This window comes from Muntiacus reevesi, chromosome 20, assembly GCF_963930625.1.
Source record: "Muntiacus reevesi chromosome 20, mMunRee1.1, whole genome shotgun sequence".
NCBI classification, from domain to species: Eukaryota; Metazoa; Chordata; class Mammalia; order Artiodactyla; family Cervidae; genus Muntiacus; species Muntiacus reevesi.
The window spans coordinates 27975232-27996759 of record NC_089268.1 but is presented as its reverse complement, the minus strand read 5'-3'; the positions used below and the strand labels follow the sequence as shown (position 1 = coordinate 27996759).

Below are 21528 nucleotides of genomic sequence, written 5' to 3'. Positions count from 1 at the left end.
AGGAATTACTGGTTGGTTGATTGGTCAGGCTATCACAAAGATAAAATATTTGTCAAAGGAAATTATTTTAATTTTTAAAATATAAATGTTTTATTTCAGAAAGTACCTAGTCTTTCTTGATTGAGTAAATCTAAGTGTCAACTTATAATAGAGGTGGAAGCTGAGGTTTGTGACTGAAGAGGTCTAAAACTGTTGAAACTTCCGAATAGCAGAAACTCTGCAGATGTATAGTTTAAAGGCAATCTACTATGATACAGTTAAGTAATGGCTAGTATATGACTTGTATTTGGAGGACAGAAGTCATAATAATCAGTTGTCTTATGGGCCTTTTATTTGCCACTGCTCTTCCCTTTTGTTGTACTTTACAAGCAAAGGAAGCTTTACTTGGTTTTGCGCCTTTGTGAAGTTTCCACTTTTTTATCCTTGATTGTCAAGTTATTCTTTCCTAGAACTTTGTCCTTTTCTCCATGACCATTCTTGTTTTTGGCATCATTTTCTTCTTTATCTTTACCTGTATCTCTCTTTTCATTGTCCTGCTTTGCTTTGTCTTCTGAATTCTCCTTTTCTTGGATCGTTTGTCCATTTGATATTCTGGTCTCAGTCTTCTTTACTTGGGACCCCTGTCCTATTGGTATTCTAGTTTCACTCTTCTTTACTTGGGACCCCTGTCCTATTGGTTTTCCAGTTTCACTCTTCTTTATTTGGGACCCCTGTCCTATTGGTATTCTAGTTTCACTCTTCTTTACTTGGGACCCCTGTCCTTTTAGTATTCTGGTCTCTCTCTTCTTTACTTGGGACCCCTGCCCTATTGGTATTCTGGTCTCACTCTTCTTCACTTTGGGCCCCTGTCCTTTTGGTGTCTTGGCTTCACTTTCCTCTGTTTGGGCGTCCTGTCCTTGTGGTATTTCAGCTTTACTTTTCTCTACTTGGACTTCCTGTCTTTTTGGTATTTTGGCTTCACTTTTCTCTGCTTGGGCTTCCTGTCCTTGTGGTACTTTGGCCTCAGTCTTTTCCACTTGGACATCCTGTTTTTTTGGTATCTTGGCTTCACTTTTCTCTATTTGGGCATCCTTTCCTTGTGATATTTCAGCTTTACTTTCCTCTACTTGGGCTTCCTGTCCTTGTGGTACTTTGGCCTCAGTCTTTTCCACTTGGACATCCTGTCCTTTTGGTATCTTGGCTTCACTTTTCTCTATTTGGGTGTCTTTTCCTTGTGATATTTCAACTTTACTTTCCTCTACTTGGGTTTCCTGTCCTTTTGGTATTTTGGCTTCACTTTTCTCTGCTTGGGCGTCCTGTCCTTGTGGTATTTCAACTTTATCTTCCTCTACTTGGGTTTCCTGTCCTTGTGGTACTTTGGCCTCACTCTTTTCTACTTGGGCATCCTGTCCTTGTGGTATTTCGGCTTCATTTTTCTTTATTTGGGCTTCCTGTTCTTGTAGTATTTTGACCTCACTCTCCTCTTTTTGGGCTTCCTGTCCTTTTGGTATTTTGACTTCACTTTTCTCTGCTTGGGCGTCCTGTCCTTGTGTTGTTTCGGCCTCATTCTTCTCTGCTTTGGCTTCCTGTCCTTGCGGTATTTCAACCTCGCTCTTCTTTACCTGGGCTGCTGCTTCTCTTGGCATTTTCATGTCTCTCACTTTTTCTTGGGATTCTTGTCTTTTCCTTATCTCAGCATTACTGTCCTTTACCTTGACTCCCATTTCTATCTTACCTTTCTGCAACTCAACCTCTTGGAAACTGCTTGATTCTTTTTTGTGCTCTGCTATCACGACTTCATCAGAATTGGTAAATGAGATTTTCTTCTGTAGTTCTTCTTTGTTTTTTTCTTGGCTACTCTGAAACTTTGTAGTGCTTCCACTTTTTAGAATCTGGGCTTTGGAATCTGATTTTTTTATAAGTTCTCCATCCATGTAACCTGGAAATATAACTGAGCACACAACAAAAGTGCATGATTCAGATATCAAGTATTTTTGTTTTATTCCTACATAAAACTGACAAGTGGAGATAACTTGTGGAGATAACTTGAGATTTTCCTCAAAATATAGAATGGTGGAACTCTACACATAAAATTATATAAATATTGATAACTTTCCAGACTTCTTTCAATAAATCAAAAAATTAATGGAAGAAAAGGTAAAATATTATCAAAATGAACTGGCATTTGTTCAGTATACTGTGTCTAATAATATTTGATAGCTAATGGAGGATATATTGCAAAAAGAAATAGAATTCAATTTTAGAAAAATTATAGAAAGCAATGATTGTTTCTTAAAATAGAAAGAAGAAAGGCAAAATATGCTTTCCGTATTGAATGAAAGCATATCTCATTAATATGCAAAAGTAATGCTAGTGCTAGCTGATAATTATTGAGTGCTTACCATATACCAGGCAGTAATGTTCTGAGTACTTTGTATATATTAACTCATTTAATCCTCACAAAAACCATATAGAGTAGATACTATTACTATTCCTATTTTACAGATTAATAAACTAAGGTACAGAAAGTTTAAATGGGTGTGAATATGGTCATAATGTTAGTAGGTGGTGGAGCTGGGATTTGAACCTGAGTAGTCAGACTTCAAAGGTCAGTTTTAGCCAATACCCTAGACATCTGCTAATGCACTATGCAAAAATTTCAAGTCCCTTTTTTCATGTATAGGTAAATCAACTCTGCTGTGTCTCAATTTCTGTGTGTTCTATAAACTTGAATTTGTTAGTTTTTGCCTTTTTTTTTTTTTTTTTGATGATTTGATTCCCTGGATTAAGAAAAAACAGTATCTATAGTACCAAAGAAAATTGTGTGGGTTCTTGCCATGAAGCAGAGGCATGCCTTGCTTTGAGCAAATTCAATATTTAATATTTAATGGCATAGTCAAGGCTATGGTTTTTCCAGTAGTTATGTATGGATGTGAGAGTTGGACTATAAAGAAAGCTGAGTGCTGAAGAATTGATGCTTTTGAACTGTGGTGTTGGAAAGACTCTTGAGGGTCCCTTGGACTGCAAGGAGATCCAACCAGTCCATCCTAAAGGAGATCAGTCCTGGCTGTTCAGTGGAAGGACTGATGCTGAAGCTGAAACTCCAGTACTTTGGCCACCTGATGCGAAGAGCTGACTCATTTGAAAAGACCCTGATGCTGGGAAAGATTGAGGGCAGGAGGAGAAGGGGACAACAGAGGATGAGATGGTTGGATGGCATCACCGACTCGATGGACATGGGTTTGGGTGGACTCTAGGAGTTGGTGATGGACAGGGAGGCCTGGCGTGCTGTGGTTCATGGGGTTGCAAAGAGTCGGACACGACTGAGTGACTGAACTGAACTGAACTCAATGGCATAGAAAGAATACTGAATTTAAGACTTAAATCAAAAACATCCCTGTTAGCTGGGTTTATTTGGGTAAATCAGTTAATCCCCAAAGACTTACTTGATTCATATTTAGTCTTTTATACCCACTTTGTTCAACTGTTTAAGGATTCTAGACAGTGTTTAAGGAGCATGGCCTTTAGAGACAGACTGGTTTAAATCTGACTCCATAATTGACTAGCTAGGTGATCTTGGGGAAACTTCACTTTCTAATCTGTAAAATGAGAACAGGTACTTCACAGAAGTATAAGTAGCTACTTCACAGAAGTGTAAGGAGGATTAAATATCAATAATATCTAAGTTAAGCAGTCAGTTCAGTGCATGAAACATAGTTTGTAGTGAATAAATGTTGACTATTATTACTGTCACATGAGACAGACACTTGCCTGTCTGTCTCTGTCTCTGATCTATCAAAACTCTCTCTGATCTATCAAGACATTGTTAGTTCCAACCAAATAATTTAGAGAAATGGTTAATTGCATTACAGAAAGATTTACTGCTTAAAATTTAACTATTCAGTTTTTAAAATAAGAAGCTCTTTGGTACATTTAGGGTTTGATATTTGAAAAATTAATATATACATAACTGAATTCTACTAGTTATAAATAAGTGAGATGCTTGAATTAGGTAAGAAGGTAACTCTGAATCAAACGGGATATTGTAATTCAGTGTTTTCTGTTTGGTACTTTAAAACTTTTGACACCAAGATAAATATAACATTAAGAGCCCTGCAGTAATGCTTTCTGAGCCCTTTTGTATATTTTCTTCCCTAATACTGCTCAGCAAGATATTAATATGGATATTTTATTCTAGAAAAACCCATTTCCAACTTTCTAATGAAAATCAGTGGTAATATATCTTAAGCATTTCTGTATTGAGAAAATCCAGAATATTTTGATTTTGACAGCACTCCAGTGGACACTTTGTTTCGGGGTGTGGTGTGGTAAAGAGTATGCTTTTCTACTGAACCTTCTAATCTAAAATACCTCTTAGTTACTTCTAACAGTATCTTCATACCCTTGGTTATTTTAATATCTTTGCTGTATATTTTCTACTTTAAAGTTAATTAACAGAAATAGATTTTCTAGGATTTATTTTTTAGAAAACTAGTTATCCCATAAAGTGAAATTTACCCCTATTTCAACCTTGAATTGTAGAAGTAAGCCATAGATCATTCTTTCATCAAATTCTAAGTTCGTCTCTCCCTTCTCCTAAATTTCTAGATAATACATAAATCTTTCCTTTCCCTTGAATCACATAATCTCCATATTATAAAAATTTGTAAGCCCTGGTTGAAAGTCCATTTATTGCAGGTAATAGCCTATACAACAAAATTATACTACAATCAAAAGAGTTAAAATTTTAGTGATCCTTGTATTCAGGATGATTAAAGACTTTAAATTGGATTAATTTTTACTAAAGCTAAGTGATATCATGAAACAACTGTCACATTAATAGTTCTAATTCTGTGATAGTTAAATGAGGTAGAAAATAGATCTTGGGCTTTGTTGGATATTAATCTTACTAGGTTTTTAATTTAGTGATCGTCAGAGGGAGCACAATCAGATGTAAACTCTAAAAGATCTTTAAGTATTGGAGAGATGAATCATAGTTCGCAGGCTTTGGGTTAAATTTTGAAAGAGCATGTACTTATTAGTTGAAAGTGGAGGTGAGAAAATAAACTCAGCTTGAGAGGATGATGAAGTTTGATGGGCTGATCTGTCTTAAATCTTTCTTTGAACTATGAATTAAATCTTAACTTCTTTGCACTGAAAATATCATCTGGGAAGAATATGTTTGAAATATTGTTAATAAGAACATATCTTTCACCAGGAAATAATTTAAAAGATTAATCTGGTAATTAAGAAATATTCATTAAAAATGAATCGCCCTGCAATCCTTCCCATAGCCCTCTTTCTTTTTGTTAGAAAAACATACACAGTATTATCACCTTCCCCATGTGGGGAGGGCATTTGAGAGCTACAGACACCTCAGGACTAATCTGAATGTATGTTTCTTGTTCTGTGAATCAAAAGAAAATAATTGTCCCTTTCAATTTTGCCTCCTTCCCCCACCCACAAACCTACCCTCCTTCTAAGTGTGAACTGAGAAAGAACAGTAAGCCTTAAATATGATTAAATATAAAGACATATTTTAGTTTACCAGTGGTTAGAACATTTGAGAGACTTGAAATGTATCTCATGACATTTAAGTATTGTTTCTTATGGTGACATTTTCCACAGCTTTAAGTTATTGTTCTGTTTTGTTTTATAAGATTTCATTGAAGAATTGAGCTCTTAGTTAAATAATGCTGATATAGACAAATCTGAATTTAAAAAAGTTGAAAGCATAATCAATTTAAATGAGATGTCTTCTATTTTTAAAAGGATTCTTTACACATTTAATTATATAGCTTTTCTAGTAGGTATATGTTTGTGTTTAAAAATATCTGATTTGTAGATAAGGTTTCAGGTCTAATTACAAAAAAAGCATTGGTGGTTCAGTATAGGAGGCAATGTGTTGATGTGGAAAAGAAGTGTACTTGAGAGACAAGAAGTCCTGGTTTTAGATCCTGACATTGCTGTTTACAAATTCTTTAACTTGGGCATGTCTGAACCATTTTCCTGATCTGTAAAGTGGGGGATAATAATAGTTGCCTGACAGGACTATAGTAGAAATAAGACATACTGTTTTTGAAAATGCCTAACATACACACACATGCACGCTAAGTCGCTTCAGTCATGTCCGACTCTGTAGACCCTGTATGGACTATATGGACTGCAGCCTATCAGGCTCCCTTGTCCATGGGATTCTCCAGGCAAGAATACTGGAGTGGGTTTCCATTTCCTTCTCCAGTGCCTAGCACAGTGCACAGTATATAAGAGGTGCTCAGTACCTACTATATCTCTCAAAGGTAAAGTTATTTAGAAAGCAACAGGAAGTCCATAAAATTTTGTTTTTAAGTAGTTTTCTTTTTCTTATAAATTTTATTCAGTTGAACTTCATTTATAACTAAAATAGAGTTCTAAATTACCAGCAAAGAGCTAACAGAATTCAAAAATCAATCTTTCATTGTTTTTTCCTGGGAGTCAGTAAAGAGATTCTTTTTCAGAGCCTAGAAGATGGCCAGATACTATAGCACCCTTTTTAAAATCTTAAATTTTTTTTCTATTTTCTTAGTCCATTATTTTTTTTTTTTTTTAAATGAGAGTTAGAGGGCAGAGAAAATAGTCTGTCTTGGCTTTAGGAACATAGTATAAAAAATAGTAAAGTAGTGTTTCAAACATTGGTGTCATATATCTACGACATATGTTGGAGAAGACTCTTGAGAGTTCCTTGGACTGCAAGGAGATCAAACCAGTCAGTCCTAAAGGAAATCAATCCTGAATATTCATTGGAAGGACTGATGCTTAAACTGAAGCTTCAATACTTTGGCCACCTGATGTGAAGAGCTGACTCATTAGAAAAGACCCTAATACTGGGAAAGATTGAAGGTGTTAGGAGAAGGGGATGACAGAGGACGAGATAGTTGGATGGCATCACTGACTCAATGGACATGAGTTTGAGCAAACTCCAGGCATTGGTGATGGACTGGGAAGTCTGACATGCTGCAGTCCATGGGGCCTCAAATAGTCAGACATGACTGAGCAACTGAACTGTACTGATATATGACATAAAGCAAAATTTGTCTCCAGTGTGTTTTCCAGTGGTATGGATGAATAGCAATACCTACAACTTAGTAATCTATCACACTCTTTTGTGTAAACTTATCTCCTCTACAGCAACCTCTCCAAAAATAGTTGCTGAAAGTGTTGGAAAATTCTGGAGAATAGGGACATTTAAAATGACCTTAGAAGCACAAGACTATTTGGGGAGTAAAAACAATCAGGCCAGACAATAACTATAAAGAATGTAAAATATCAGAGTTGTGAATAGATAATGAACTTACCCATAGGAGATAGTGCTAAAAATGAAACACAAAAGGAAGTCAGTAGGAATTTTGTAACTCAAGAAGAACCCAATTCTCAATGATACCCTTTGTTGGTTGTTGTTCATGTCCGACTCTTTGTGACCCCATGGACGTTAGCATGCCAGGCTTCCCTGTCCTTCACTATCTTTGTTGGTGAATCCAGAAATAGGACTTCCAGGGAGTATAAAGCCCTCTGTTTCTTACTCAGGAATCCTGGTGGTCAAAACTCCATATGCTACTCCATAGAGAAGTAACATTATGCAAACATTAGTAAGCCATTTAGTGGATTTGAATCTGTGGGTAAGTAATATTCTACCAAAATTCAAACAATTTCCCACCTTTCATTATTCTCTCACAAGTCAGATATTTACCCACTCTACTTCAGTTTGAAAAATACGTATCATTAGTCAGTTATCAAAATCACCATCTTTTTCTGACATCTATCATTATGTCAATCCTAGGGTTTTTTTTTTTTTTTTAAGTAAAAATTATCTATTGCCAGATTTCAGCACAAAGAAAATGGACTCTTTTGTGATAGACTAGCTGGTAACATACACTGCCAATAATGTTTGGTAGTAAATAATCAGGACCAACTATAAGACTGTTATATTTGGTGACAAAGAAAAAATAGAGAAAAGGAAATAAAAGTAAGAGAAAATCACTTATTTAAGAAATACTGATTACTCTAAGGTAGAAGAACTTGGAATACAAAAATATCTGGGAACAAAAACTCAAAGTATCTAGACATAGAAATGGGTAAGGCAAGGAAATGATCCAAACTTACTGACTTTTCCAGAACTGTCCACTGAAAGAGACAAAGATAAACACAGCAGTAGGTATTGGGTTTCCCTTCTTCAACCCTCAATCCTCTGCACTGGTTGCAATCTGTGTCACGAACAATTAAGTTCTATTTATTTCAATATGGAGAACCTTCCTTTCCCTTCCTCCTTCTCTTGGTCTGTTGTGATTAGCTACTTTATTTAAAGATGTTTTAATGAATATATATATAATGGACATACAACATTATGCAAATTTGAAATATACATGTTGATTTGATATATTTTATATATTGTAATATGGCAGTCTTTGCAGGATCATTAACAACTCTATCACACTACATAATGATTCTTTCTTTTTAGTGGTTGGAATTCTTATGTTGTAGTCTCTTAGCAAGTTTGACAGTTATAGGTTTGTTGTCTATAGTCACTACACTGTGTATCAGATCTCCAGATCTTATTTACTACTTGTTGCAAGTTTGTATCCTTAAGCATCTCTCCTATACCTGCACCCACAATTCCCTGATAACCACCATTTTACTTCTGTGTTTTACTAGTTTGACTTTTTTAGATTCCACATATAGAGTACATGTAGTACTTTACTTCCTCTGTCTCTCACTGATCCACTTGGCATGATATACTCACGGCCCATCCATATTGTTGCAAATGGTGATATGTGTTTTCTCATGACTGTGAATAATATTTCACTGTATACATACAGTCATACCTCAGTATCTGTGGGAGATATTTTATTCTCTGCACCCCCTGCCCAAATCCATGGAGCTCAAATTTCTTATTATAAAATGGTGTCATATTTGCAGATAACCTATGAACATCCTCCTGTATACTTAAATCATCTCTAGATTTATTATAGTACCTAACACAGTGTAAATGCTGTGTAAGTAGTTGTTCGCATGTGGCAAATTCAAGTTTTGCTTTTTGGAAGTTTCTGGCATTTTTATTTCAAATGTTTTCTATACATGGTTGGTTGAATACGTAGATGCTGCACCCATGGATACAGAGGAATAATTGTATGCCACATCTTTATTCATTCATCCATTGATGGGCACTTGGGTTGTTTCCATATCTAGACTATTGTGAATATGATGCAATAAACATTGGAATATGTATATTTCATTGATATCCTGTCTCATTTCCTTTGGGTATATAGCAGAAGAGGCATTACTGGATAATTTGGTAGATCCACTTTTACTTTTGTGAGGAATTTCTTTATTGTTTTCCATAGTTATTGAACTAATTTGCATTCCCATCAATGGTGTACAAGGGCTCCCTTTTCTCTGCATCCTTGTTACACTTGTTATCTTACACTCTTGAGTATAGCCATTCTACCTGGTGTGAGGTGATACACCATTTGCTGAAGAGACTATCTTTTTCCCATTGGGTGTGCTTTGCTTCCTTGTTGAATATTAATTGACTGTGTATGTGAAGGCTTAATTCTGAGCTATTTGGTTACATCAATTTATTTTTATGCCAGTACCATACTGCTTTAATTACTATAGTTTTGTAATATAGTTTGAGATCAGGAAATGTGACATATCTAGTTTTTTCTTCCCATCAGGATTTGAGTTCTTTGTGATTCCATACAAATTTTAAGACTTTTTAAAATCTTCTATTTCTGTGTTGAATATGAAGAATACCATTTTAATGGGGATTGTTTTGAAACTATAGATGGCTTTGGGTAGTGTGAACATTTTAACAGTATTAATTCTTCTGATCCACAAACACTGGGGATGGCTTTCCATTGTTTCTTCTTTGATTTCTTTTAGCAAAGTATTAATAGTTTCTGTTGTACAGATATTTCCCTTCCTTGGTTAAATTTGTTCCTAGATATTTTATTGGCTTTGACATTATTGTGAATGGGAAAGTTGTCTTTATTACTTTTTCAATTGTTTCATTATTAGTGTGCAGAAGTGCAATTGATTCCCAAATGTTGATTTTGTATCAGAAAAGTGAAAGTGAAAGTGAAGTCGCTCAGTCGTGTCTGACTCCTTGCGACCCCATAAACTGTAGCTTACCAGGCTCTTCCGTCTATGGGATTTTCCAGGCAAGAGTACTGAAGTGGTTGCCATTTCCTTCTCCAGAGGATCTTCCCAACCCAGGGGTCAAATCTGGGTTTCCCACATTGTAGGCAAATGCTTTACCATCTGAGCCACCAGGGAAGTCTTTGTGTTGGAAACCTTACTGAAATTGTTGACTAGTTCCAAAAGTTTTTTGGTAGCATCTTTGATATTTTCTATATATAAAATCATACCAGCTATAAATAGTGACTGTTTTACTTCTTTCCTGATTTGGATTTCTTCTATTTCTTTTTGTCCTATCCTATGACCTGTCCCTGAGAGAGTTCCAATTGCACTTGAGAAGATTGTGTATTTTGTTGCCATTGGATGGAATGTTCTATATATGTCTGTTAAGTTCATTTGGTCTAGCTTATAATTCAATTCCAACACTTCTCTGTTGATTTTCTCTTTTTAAGATCTATCTATTGCTGATAGTGGGATATTGGAGTCTCCTGCTGTTATTGTATTGATATTTCTTTCTCCCTTCAATATTATAACTGACAATATATTTAGGTGTGCCAATGTTGGGTGCATATATATTTACAATGGTTACATTTTCTTGATGTAGTGACCCTTTCCTTATTATGTAATGACTTTGTTTGTCTCTTATTACTGTTTTTGGCTTAAAGTTTATTCTGTCTCATGTAAGTATATCCAAGCCAGGCTTCAACAGTACGTGAACCATGAACTTCTAGATGTTCAAGCTGGATTTAGAAAAGGCAGAGGAACCAGAGATCAAATTGCCAACATCTGTTGGATCATCAAAAAAGCACGAGAGTTTCAGAAAAACATCTACTTTCTCTTTATTGACTACACCAAAGCCTTTGACTGTGTGGATCACAGTAAACTGTGTAAAATTCTTAAAGAGATGGGAATACCAGACCACCTGATCTGCCTCCTGAGAAATCTATATGCAGGTCAAGAAGCAACAGTTAGAACTGGACTTGGAACACAGACTGGTTCCCAACAGGGAAAGGGGTACGTCAAAGGCTGTATATTGTCACCCTGCTTATTTCACTTATATGCAGAGTACATCATGAGAAATGCTGGACTAGATGAAGCACAAGCTGGAATCAAGATTGCTGAGAGAAATATCAGTAACCTCAGATATGCAGATGCCACCACCCTTATGGCAGAAAGCGAAGAAGAACTAAAGAGCCTCTTGATGAAAGTGAGAGAGGGGAGTGAAAAAGTTGGCTTAAAACTCAACATTCAGAAAACAAAGATCATGGCATCTGGTTCCATCACTTCATGGTAAATAGATGAGGAAACAGTGGAAACAGTGGCAGAATTTATTTCTTTGGGCTCCAAAATCCCTGCAGATGGTGACTGCAGTCATGAAATTAAAAGACGCTTGCTCCTTGGAAGAAAAGTTATGACCAACCTAGACAGCTTATTAAAAAGCAGAGACATTGCTTTTCCAACAAAGGTCCATCTAGTCAAAGCTATGGTTTTTCCAGTAGCCATGTGTGGATGTGAGAGTTGGACTATAAAGAAAGCTGCTGCTGCTGCTGCTGCTGCTAAGTCGCTTCAGTCGTGTCCAACTCTGTGCGACCCAATAGACGGCAGCCTATCAGGCTTCCCTGTCCCTGGAATTCTCTAGGCAAGAACACTGGAGTGGGCTGCCATTTCTTTCTCCAAAGTATGAAAGTGAAAAGTGAAAGTGAAGTCGCTCAGTCATGTCTGACTCTTAGTGACCCCATGGACTGCAGCCTACCAGGCTCCTCCATCCATGGGATTTTCCAGGCAAGAGTACTGGAGTGGATTGCCACTTCCTTCTCCAAAGAAAGCTGAGTGCCGAAGAACTGATGCTTTTGAACTGTGATGTTGGAGAAGACTCTTGAGAGTCCTTTGGACTGCAAGGAGATCCAACCAGTCCTTCCTAAAGGAAATCAGTTCTGAATATTCAATGGAAGGACTGATGTTGAAACTGAAACTCCAATACTTTGCCTGATGTGAATGAAGAACTCACTCATTTGAAAAGACCCTGATGCTGGGAAAGATTGAAGGCGGGAGGAGAAAGGGATGACAGAGGATGAGATAGTTGGATGGCATCACCAACTCAGTGGACATGAGTTTGAGTAAACTCTGGGAGTTGGTTACGGACAGGGAAGCTGGTGTGCTGCAGTCTACGGGGTCGCAAAGAGTCAGAAATGACTGAGCGACTGAACTGACTGAACTGAAGTATGTCCACTTCTGCTTTCTTTTTGTTTCCACTTACATGAAGTATATTATTCTGTCCCTTCACTTCACACATGCCTCTGTGTGTTTAGAGCTGAAATAAGTCTCCTATGGGCAGAATATGGCTGGATCTTGTTTTTGAGTCTATTTAGCATGTATGTACCTTTTGATTGGTGAATTTAGTGTGATTATTAATTGATATGTAAGGTTGTCCTACTGCTTTATTGTTTGTCTTTTTATTTGAGGGATATTTTCATTTTTTTTCCCCCTACTGTTTCTGCCTATCTTTGTAAGTTGGTGGTTTTCCATGGTGATGTACTCAGTTTCCTCTTTAAAATTTTTTTGTGAATCTACTCTAGATTTTTGCTTTGTAGGTTGAATGAGGACTACATAAAACGTCTCATAGATACAGGAGTCCATTTTTATGCCAACAGCAACTTATTTTCATTTGTTTAAAAGGCTCTGTCCTTTGACTCTTCCATGTATATATACTTTTTTTTTTTTTTTTTTTGCAAATCTTTTAAATGTCTGGCTAAAGAGAATATGGCTGAATTCTCATATTTGCTTCTGCATTCAGTGGTTATAAGAGGCTGTTTCAACTGAATTAAATGAAGAAGATATGACCTTGCATATCAAATATTAACTTTGAATCCCTTTTTATATTTTTCATGTCACAGCTTACACTTTTTATGCTATGAATTTGTCAACGAATTATAGTTATTTTTAATGTTCTTTTCCTTTAACTTTTATACTGTAGTTAAGTAGTTAAGACATCATTCAAATACAGAGTAATACTTTTCTAATTGTTAAATTTTCACCTTTACAGGAGAATTGTGTACTGTCACATATTTTTATGTAGCTGATAAGTATTTTTTCATTTTTGCCTGAAGAATTAGATTAGATTTTCTTAGATTTTCTTGCAAAGCAGGTCTTGTCATGGCAAACTCCTTCAGCTTTTGTTTTTTTGAGAAAGCCTTTATTTATTCTTCATTTCTGAAAGATAACTTTGCTGGATAAAGTATTATTGGTTGATAACTTTTTTCTTTCAGCACTCTGAATATGTTATTTCACTCTCTCCTGGCCTGTAAAGTTTCTGCTAAGAAATCCCCTGATAGTCCACTGGGGGTAACTTATAGGTTACTTTTTTTTCTTGTCTACTTTTAAGATTTTTATCAGTGATTTTTGGCAGCTTCATTATAATGTGTCTTGGAGAGGCCTTTTAGCATTGAGATAATAAAGTGTTCTACTAGCTTCATGGATGCCTATGTCTAAGTCTTTCACCAGGTTTGGAAAGTTCTTAGCTATTTTTTAAAAATAAACTCCCTGCTTACTTTTCCCTCTCTTCTCTTTATGTTACACCAATTATTCTTCTGTTTGCTTTTTCAGATTGAATCTGATAGCTCTTATAGGGTCTCTTCACTTAAAAAAAATCTAAGTTCTCTATCTTCTTGTAACTGAATTATTTCTGTATTCATGTTTTCTAAGTCATCTGCCCCATCTTCCATTTGGTCTGCCTTGTTACCTTTGCTCTCTATTTTGCATTTTTCATGATGTTTCTTGGTAAACCTAACTTTACAAAGTGAAAAGAAAGCATGGAATTTACATAACACCTGGAAAAAATGTTTTTAATCTGAGGAAAATGAGTATTTATATTCTAGAGAAGGGGTTAGCAAAGTACAGCCAATGGAATAAATCTATCCAGCCTGCCACATATGTGTACATCCTGTGAGATAAGGATGGAACTTACATTTAAAAAATTGTTGAAAAAATAAGAATAATATTTTGTAAGGTGTGAAAATTATATGACATTCAAATTTCAATGTCTACAAATAATGTCTTATTGGGACAAATCCATGCTGTTTCATTTACGTATTATCTCTGACTGCTTTTGTGCTACAACAGCAGAGTTGAATAATTGTGACAGAGACCTTATGGCTTACAAAACTTAAAATATTTATTATCTGTCCTCTACAGAAAAGTTTACTTACTTGTGCCCTAGAGGAAACTAAAATACTAGAAATAGATTAGCAATTTTATTAATAAGTACTTGAGGTATTCCTGAAAATCAGAGCAAGAAGGTATGTTAATTTTCGGATCAGAAACACAATTCTTCCCTACTTCCATTTCCCTAATTCTTTCTTCTATGGTACCAGCAAGATCTCTTAACAGCATAGAGTGCTATAATAGGACAGCAGATTCCTCAATGTCTTATAAGAATCTGATACTTCCTGCTACCTTAATGACTCACTGTGGCTCAAGTTACTGTCATCCCCCTAATTGATCTTACTGCTTTCACCCTTGTCTGCCAGTCAACTTCCCAGTATAGTAGCTACAGGTATCCTTTTAAAGTTTCAGTCAGATCGGATCGCTCTGGTTAAGATCCACCAATGATTTCTCATTTTGTTTAAGCCAAAGTCATTACAGTGCCTTTCCAAGGAAGGCCTTAGAACATCTGTCCCCTCATAGCTCTCTGATAGCTTCTCTTTATCTCTTTACACTCCAGCTGCATGTGATTTCTTGTTTTTTTCAAAGAGTTCAGAAATGTTTCTATCACAGAGTGGTTTGCTCTTTGTCCTCTTTGCCTGAGATACTGCCTTTTAGCTATCTACCTGGCTAATTCTCTCACCTCTTTCATGTTCTATTTTTTAGTTCTATCAGTTGCTGAGAATGGGGTTTTGAATTCCCAGCTGTAATTGTGAGTTTTATTGTTTCTCTTCTCACTCCTATTAGTTTTCTTTCCCATATTTTTTAAAGCTCTGTTGCGTACATATTTGGGATTTCTATGTCTTCTTGGTGTTTTGATTTTTTTCTTATCTTACTGTCATGTCCCTCTTTGTTTCTGGTAAGTTTTGCTTTGAGGTCTACTTTTTGTGATATTAATTTACTCATGCTTGCTTTTAAAAAATTGATACTTTCATAGTATAGATTTTATATTCTTTTACTTTTTTATACTTTCATAGTTGGATCATTAAAAATATACTATGCCAATTTTTTAGTAAAGCATTTTTAAAGCAGTTTTAAGTTCACAGCAATTTTAAGAAGAAAGTATGATTTCCCATATTCCTTCTACTGCTACAGATGCACAACCTTCTGCATTATCAATATCCCCCACCAGAGTGGTACATTTGTTAAACTGACAAACCTAGATTGACATTATCATACTACCAAAGTCTGTAGTTTACATTTTGATTCACTTTTTTTTTTATCTTTGTCTGATTTATTTCACTTAGCATAATAGCCTCTAGATCCATCCATGTCACAAATGGAAATATTTCATTTTTATGGCTGAGTAGGATTGCAGCCATGAGATTAAAAGATGCTTACTCCTTGAAAGGAAAGTTATGACCAACCTAGACAGCATATTAAAAAGCAGAGACATTACTTTGCCTACAAAGGTCTGTCTAGTCAAGGCTATGGTTTTCCAGTAGTCATGTATGGATGTAAGAGTTGGACTATAAAGAAAGTTGAGCACCGAATTGATGCTTTTGAACTGTGATGTTGGAGAAGACTCATGAGAGTCCTTTGGACTGCAAGGAGGTCCAACCAGTCCGTCCTAAAGGAGATCAGTCCTGGGTGTTCATTGGAAGGACTGATGTTGAAGCTGAACCTCCAATACTTTGGCCACCTGATGTGAAGAACTGACTCAGTTGAAAAGACCCTGATGCTGGGAAAGATTGAAGGCAGGAGGAGAAGGGGATGACAGAGGATGAGATGGTTGGATGGCATCACCGACTCAATGGACATGAGTTTGAGTAAACTCTGGGAGTCGGTGATGGACAGGGATGCCTGGTGTGCTGCAGTCCATGGGGTCGCAAAGAGTTGGACATGACTGAGCAAATGAACTGAACTGAATATTCCATTATATATATATATATATATATATCTTTAAAAATAATTTAATTGGAGGCTAATTACATTACAGTATTGTAGTGGTTATTGCCATAAATTGACGTGAATAAGCCATGGGTGTACATGTGTCCCCCATCCTGAACCCACTCCCACTTCCCTCCCCATCCCATCCCTCAGGGTTGTCCCAATGCACCGGCTCTGAGTGTCCTGTTTCATGCATATGATTCACTTTTAGTGTGATATATTCTATGGGTTTGGGGAAATGTTTAGTGACATATATAGCATTATATTATCATACACAGTATTTCATTGCACTCAAAATTATCGTGGTCCACCTATTCATGTTTCCTTACACCTTTCCCCACTCCACACCTCACCCCTGGCAGAGACTGACATTTTTACTGTCTCCATAATTTTGTCTTTCAAGAATGTCATATAGTTGGGATCATATAGTATACTTCCCTTGTGGCTCAGACAGTAAAAGCATCTGTCGACAATGTGGGAGACCCGGGTTCGATCCCTGGGTTGGGAAGTTCCCCTGAAGAAGGCAATGGCAACCCACTCCAGTATTCTTGCCTGGAAAATCCCATGGACAGAGGAGCCTGGCAGGTTATACAGTTCATGGGGTCGCAAAGAGTAGGACACGACTGAGCGACTTCACTTCACTATACAGTATATAGCTTTTTCAGATTGGCTTCTTTTATTTAGAAATATTCATTTAAGTTTCCTCTCTGTCTTTTCATGATTTTATAGCTCATTTATTTTTAGTGTTGAATGATATTCCATTGCCTGGATGTACCACAGTTTGAAGAACATCTTGTTTGCTTCCAAGTGTTGACAATTACAAATGAAGCTGCTATGAACATCTGTGTGCAGGTTTTAGTGTAGACATATGTTTTGAATCCCTTGAGTATATTCCAAGGAGCATGATTGCCAAATTGTATGTTAAGAGTATGTTTATACTTATAAGAAACTGCCAAATTGTCTTCAAAAATGGCTATACCATTTTGCATTTCCATCAGCACAGTTGCTTCATATCCCTGTCAGCATTTGGTATTGTCAGTATTCTGATTTTTGACCATTCTAAATAGATATGCAGTGGTATCTAACTTTTAATTTGCATTCCTTGGTGACATATGATGTTGAACATCTGTTTTAATGTTTATTTGCCATCCATATATCTTCTTTAGTGAGGTATCTGTTAAGGTTTTCAGCTCATTTTTTTTTTCAGCTCATTTTTTAACTGGTTTTCTTATTATTGAGTTTTAAGAGTTCTTTGTATGTTTTGGGTTACAGTGTCTTTGCAAATACTTTTTGTCAGTCCATGGCATATCTTCTAATTCTCTTGATAGTGCCTTTGCAGAGGAGAAAACTTTAAAGAAGTCATCTTATCAATTATTTCTCTTGTAAATTCTGCTCTTAGTTTTGTATCTAGAAAGTTATTGCCATTCCCAACATCACCTAGATTTACTCCTATGCCATCTCTAAGGAGTGTTAAAGTTTTGGGTTTTATATTTGGGGATGTGATCCATTTTGAGTTAAGTAAGATCTGGGTCAAGGTTCATTTTTTGCAAGTACATGTGCAGGTGTTGCAACACCATTTGTTGAAGTTTATCTTTGCTCTAGCATATTGTCTTTGCTCCCTTGTCAAAGATTAGTTGACTCTATATATACAAGTAAGGCTATTTCTGGGCTGTCTATTCTCTTCTACTGATCTATTTATCTGTTTTTTTCCACCAATACCACACTGTCTGGATTACTGTAGCTTTATATATAAATCTTGAAGTTGGGTAGTGTTGATCCTCCAATTTTGTACTTCTCTTTCAATATATTATATTGGCTATTCTGTGTCTTTTGCCACTTCGTATACACTTTAGAATCAGTTTTTCAGCATTTACAAAATATCTTCCTAGGATTTTGATTGAAACTGCATTGAATCTATAGATTACTTTGAGAAGAACTGACATCTTGGTTATATTGGATTGTTCTAGATGTGAACGTGGACTGTCTTTCCATTTATTTAGTTATTTGATTTAATTCATCAGAATTGTGTAATTTTGTTTTTCAGTTGATCCATTCAGACCAACTCTTTTTGGAAAATGGAGACGTATTCATTTTTTAAACGTTTGCCTGAGTATGACATAAGTTCCTCTTCTGTTCTTTCAAGGAGGGAGCCTCAGAAAAGGCTTCTACAGTAGTGCTCCTAACATTTACTCTCTGAGAAGCAGTGGTGGTTCAGGTTTAGAGATGAAGGAAGGGACAAAGATCAACTTTTTTTTCTATATTCAACTTATTTTAATTAGTTTTTCTTTGTTTACATTGTGCATCTGTCCTTCCTTATACTCTCAACTTACTCATATTTTCTAATTTTATTTTTCCACCTTTCATCTTTTGGATTTTGTTTTGTGACCCTACATTTCAGATTAAAATATAAAATTGTTATTATGTTATATCCATGGTCTTTCGGGTGATCTGACTTCAGCATATTTTGCCAGCATTGTTTCCCTTTGTTTCTATTCTATAACTTAATTCTCTAACTAAAGGAACAATTTTTTTTTCTTTATCCTTGACATATGATTTCCTGTTTCTATAGGCCTTTAATTTACAGCCTTCCTCTCTAAAACTCCCCAAACCCAACAACCCTCTAAACTATTTGTAACCTAAAGTAATACTAAAAATTGTGGAAGAAAAGTGGTGGAAAATAGTCACTCAGGGTTCAGACTAGTCAGATGTTAAAAGTATCAGGGCAAATAAAGGAACACAGGTATTACAGATGACCGGAAGAAACTGAGAAAGATGATTAGAACTTACCAGCTGCCACTGGACCAATTACTAAAAAAGTAAAATAAAACAAATTATTATTAAAAAAAAAAAATATGTACTTGGTTTTCATTGAAAACCCCACTAGGAACATCAGAAAAAGGACTTTTGGGAAACATTACGCCTTATATCAATATTCTATTCTGTGTTAATTCAATATTAACTCCACTTGAATAACCTAAATATCGAGATTATTATTATTATTTTTTGTTATTGTTCAAGTTGCTAAGTTGTATCTGACTCTGCGAACCCATGTCAAATTCATGTCCATTGAGTTGGTGATGCCATCCAACCATCTCATCCTCTTGTTGTCCCCTTCTCCTCTTGAACTCAGTCTTGCTCAGCATCAGGGTCTTTTCCAATAAGTAAACTTTTCACATCAGTGGCCAAAGTATTGGAGTTTTAACTTTAGTATCAGTCCTTCCAGTGAATATTCCAGGTTGATTTCCTTTAGAATTTCCTTTAGGAAGGCCTGTTTAATGGGTTATATGAGTGAAATTCACTTTTCTAACGAAATAATTTTTGTTTTCAAGATTCTTAACTAGGCCAAGAGTCACAACCTTTTAGGAGAATGATCACCAACCAGTTCAAGATTACTATTTTAAGTTTCTCTTCTTTTTTTTTTTTTTGTCTTTCAATATTCTCTCTCCATTTTCAAACCTCTAACCACCATGTCAGCTCTCATCATATTCCTTTTGCAGTGGAGAACGTTTATTTATAACTGTCAATTAAAAAATTTTTGTCATAATTTTTCAATTTTTTTTTCTTTCTGATAACCTCTGGGTTTTAACCAGAAATTTTAAATATGGTTTAGTAAGTAGCATGTGTGAAACATGTAACCATTTAGGATTAGAGTTCTTACTTGCACATCTTTCAAGGGTATAGAACAGGGAAAATCCAGGATCGGTTATAATGACAAATGAAAAGTCTCAGGAGCTTCATTTCCTAATCTTTTATAGGCCTAAGTCTTTCATATGTTTAGAGTGGGCAAATGGAGTTAAATTAAGCTCCTCTTAGTTTTCTTTATGAAAATTTAAAGTATTTATTTAAATTTTGCTCCTATTTTTTTCTACTTCAGAATCTAATCTCATAATATGTTTGCTCTGTTCCTCACTTTCCAGTATATAATTCTTCTAAGTCCATCACCTAATTTACTTATTCCTTGTCTTATCTTGAAAATATTTGAGCTAAAACATTTGCTATTTTAGGACATTTTTTCTATTAAAAATAAGGCCATATTATGTCTGTTATCTTTATTCTTTGCATGAATGTATTTCTCACTTAATATCAATAATTTTGGGAAATACAAATTTAAAAGCAAAGGAGATGGGGAAATATGCCACTTAGATTTTACATTAATAAAAGTGATTCCAGTCAATCAAAGCATGGGACTGGAACCCTGTGGGGGCCAAATGACACTAGGATTGCTAACCAAACAGTATGTTGGTGGGTTTGGAAAAGAACTCTACTCAACCTAACGCAAAACTCAAACTTCCAAAAATTCAATTACTAATTGATTCTCTATAGTGGAAGAGGAAAAATTCCTGAGACCACTTTCTCTTCTAAGAAGGAAGCTGCAATGAAACATCATAAATCAACCTCTCTATTGTTTTTGTCCAATAATTGAGGGCTGAAGGACAAATGTGGAGGCATTAATATACCCACAGTTCAGTTCAGTTCAGTCGCTCAGTTGTGTCTGACTCCTCACAACCCCATGAATCGCAGCACACCAGGCCTCCCTGTCCATCACCAACTCCCGGAGTTTACTCAAACTCATGCCCATTGAGTCGGTGAGGCCATCCAGTCATCTCATCCTCCGTCGTCCCCTTCTCCTCTACCCCCAATCCCTCCCAGCATCAGGGTCTTTTTCAATGAGTCAACTCTTCGCATGAGGTGGCCAAAGTACTGGAGTTTCAGCTTCAGCATGAGTCCTTCCAATGAACACCCAGGACTGATCTCCTTTAGGATGGACTGGTTGGATCTCCTTGCAGTCCAAGGGACTCTCAAGAGTCTTCTCCAACACCACAGTTCAAAAGCATCAATTTTTCAGTGCTCAGCTTTCTTCACAGTCCAACTCTCATATCCATACATGACTACTGGAAAAGCCTTGACCAGACGGACCTTTGCTGGCAAAGTAATGTCTCTGCTTTTTAATATGCTGTCTAGGTCGGTCATAGCTTTCCTTTCAAGGAATAAGTGTCTTTTAATTTCATGATTGCAGTCACCATCTGCAGTGATTTTGGAGCCCCCAAAAATAAAGTCTGACATTGTTTCCACTGTCTCCCCATCTATTTCCCATGAGGTGATGGGACCAGATGGCATAATCTTAGTTTTCTGAATGTTAAACTTTAAGCCAACTTTTTCACAGTTTCATTTAAATAGGAAAGCTGGGGGATGACATGCAGTAATTGTTATGGTAGAAGTTATTAATATCTAGATATTATTAATAGTTTACATTATCATAAAGTATTAAAATTTCACAGTTATTAT

The 21528-nt window shown here is 35.9% G+C and overlaps 1 protein-coding gene across 1 annotated transcript in view; it reads right to left on the bottom strand.

Moving 5' to 3' along the window:
• Positions 1-380: 380 nt before the first annotated feature.
• Positions 381-21528, bottom strand: part of TSBP1 (testis expressed basic protein 1) — a 95634-nt gene continuing 74486 nt past the window's right edge. The window contains exons 29-33 of the mRNA XM_065912140.1: positions 19030-19050; positions 8119-8139; positions 7314-7328; positions 1452-1930; positions 381-1361 (exon numbers count right to left, since the gene is read on the bottom strand). Coding sequence (XP_065768212.1) covers positions 381-1361; positions 1452-1930; positions 7314-7328; positions 8119-8139; positions 19030-19050 — 1517 coding nt within the window. The remainder of the gene's footprint in view (positions 1362-1451; positions 1931-7313; positions 7329-8118; positions 8140-19029; positions 19051-21528) is intronic.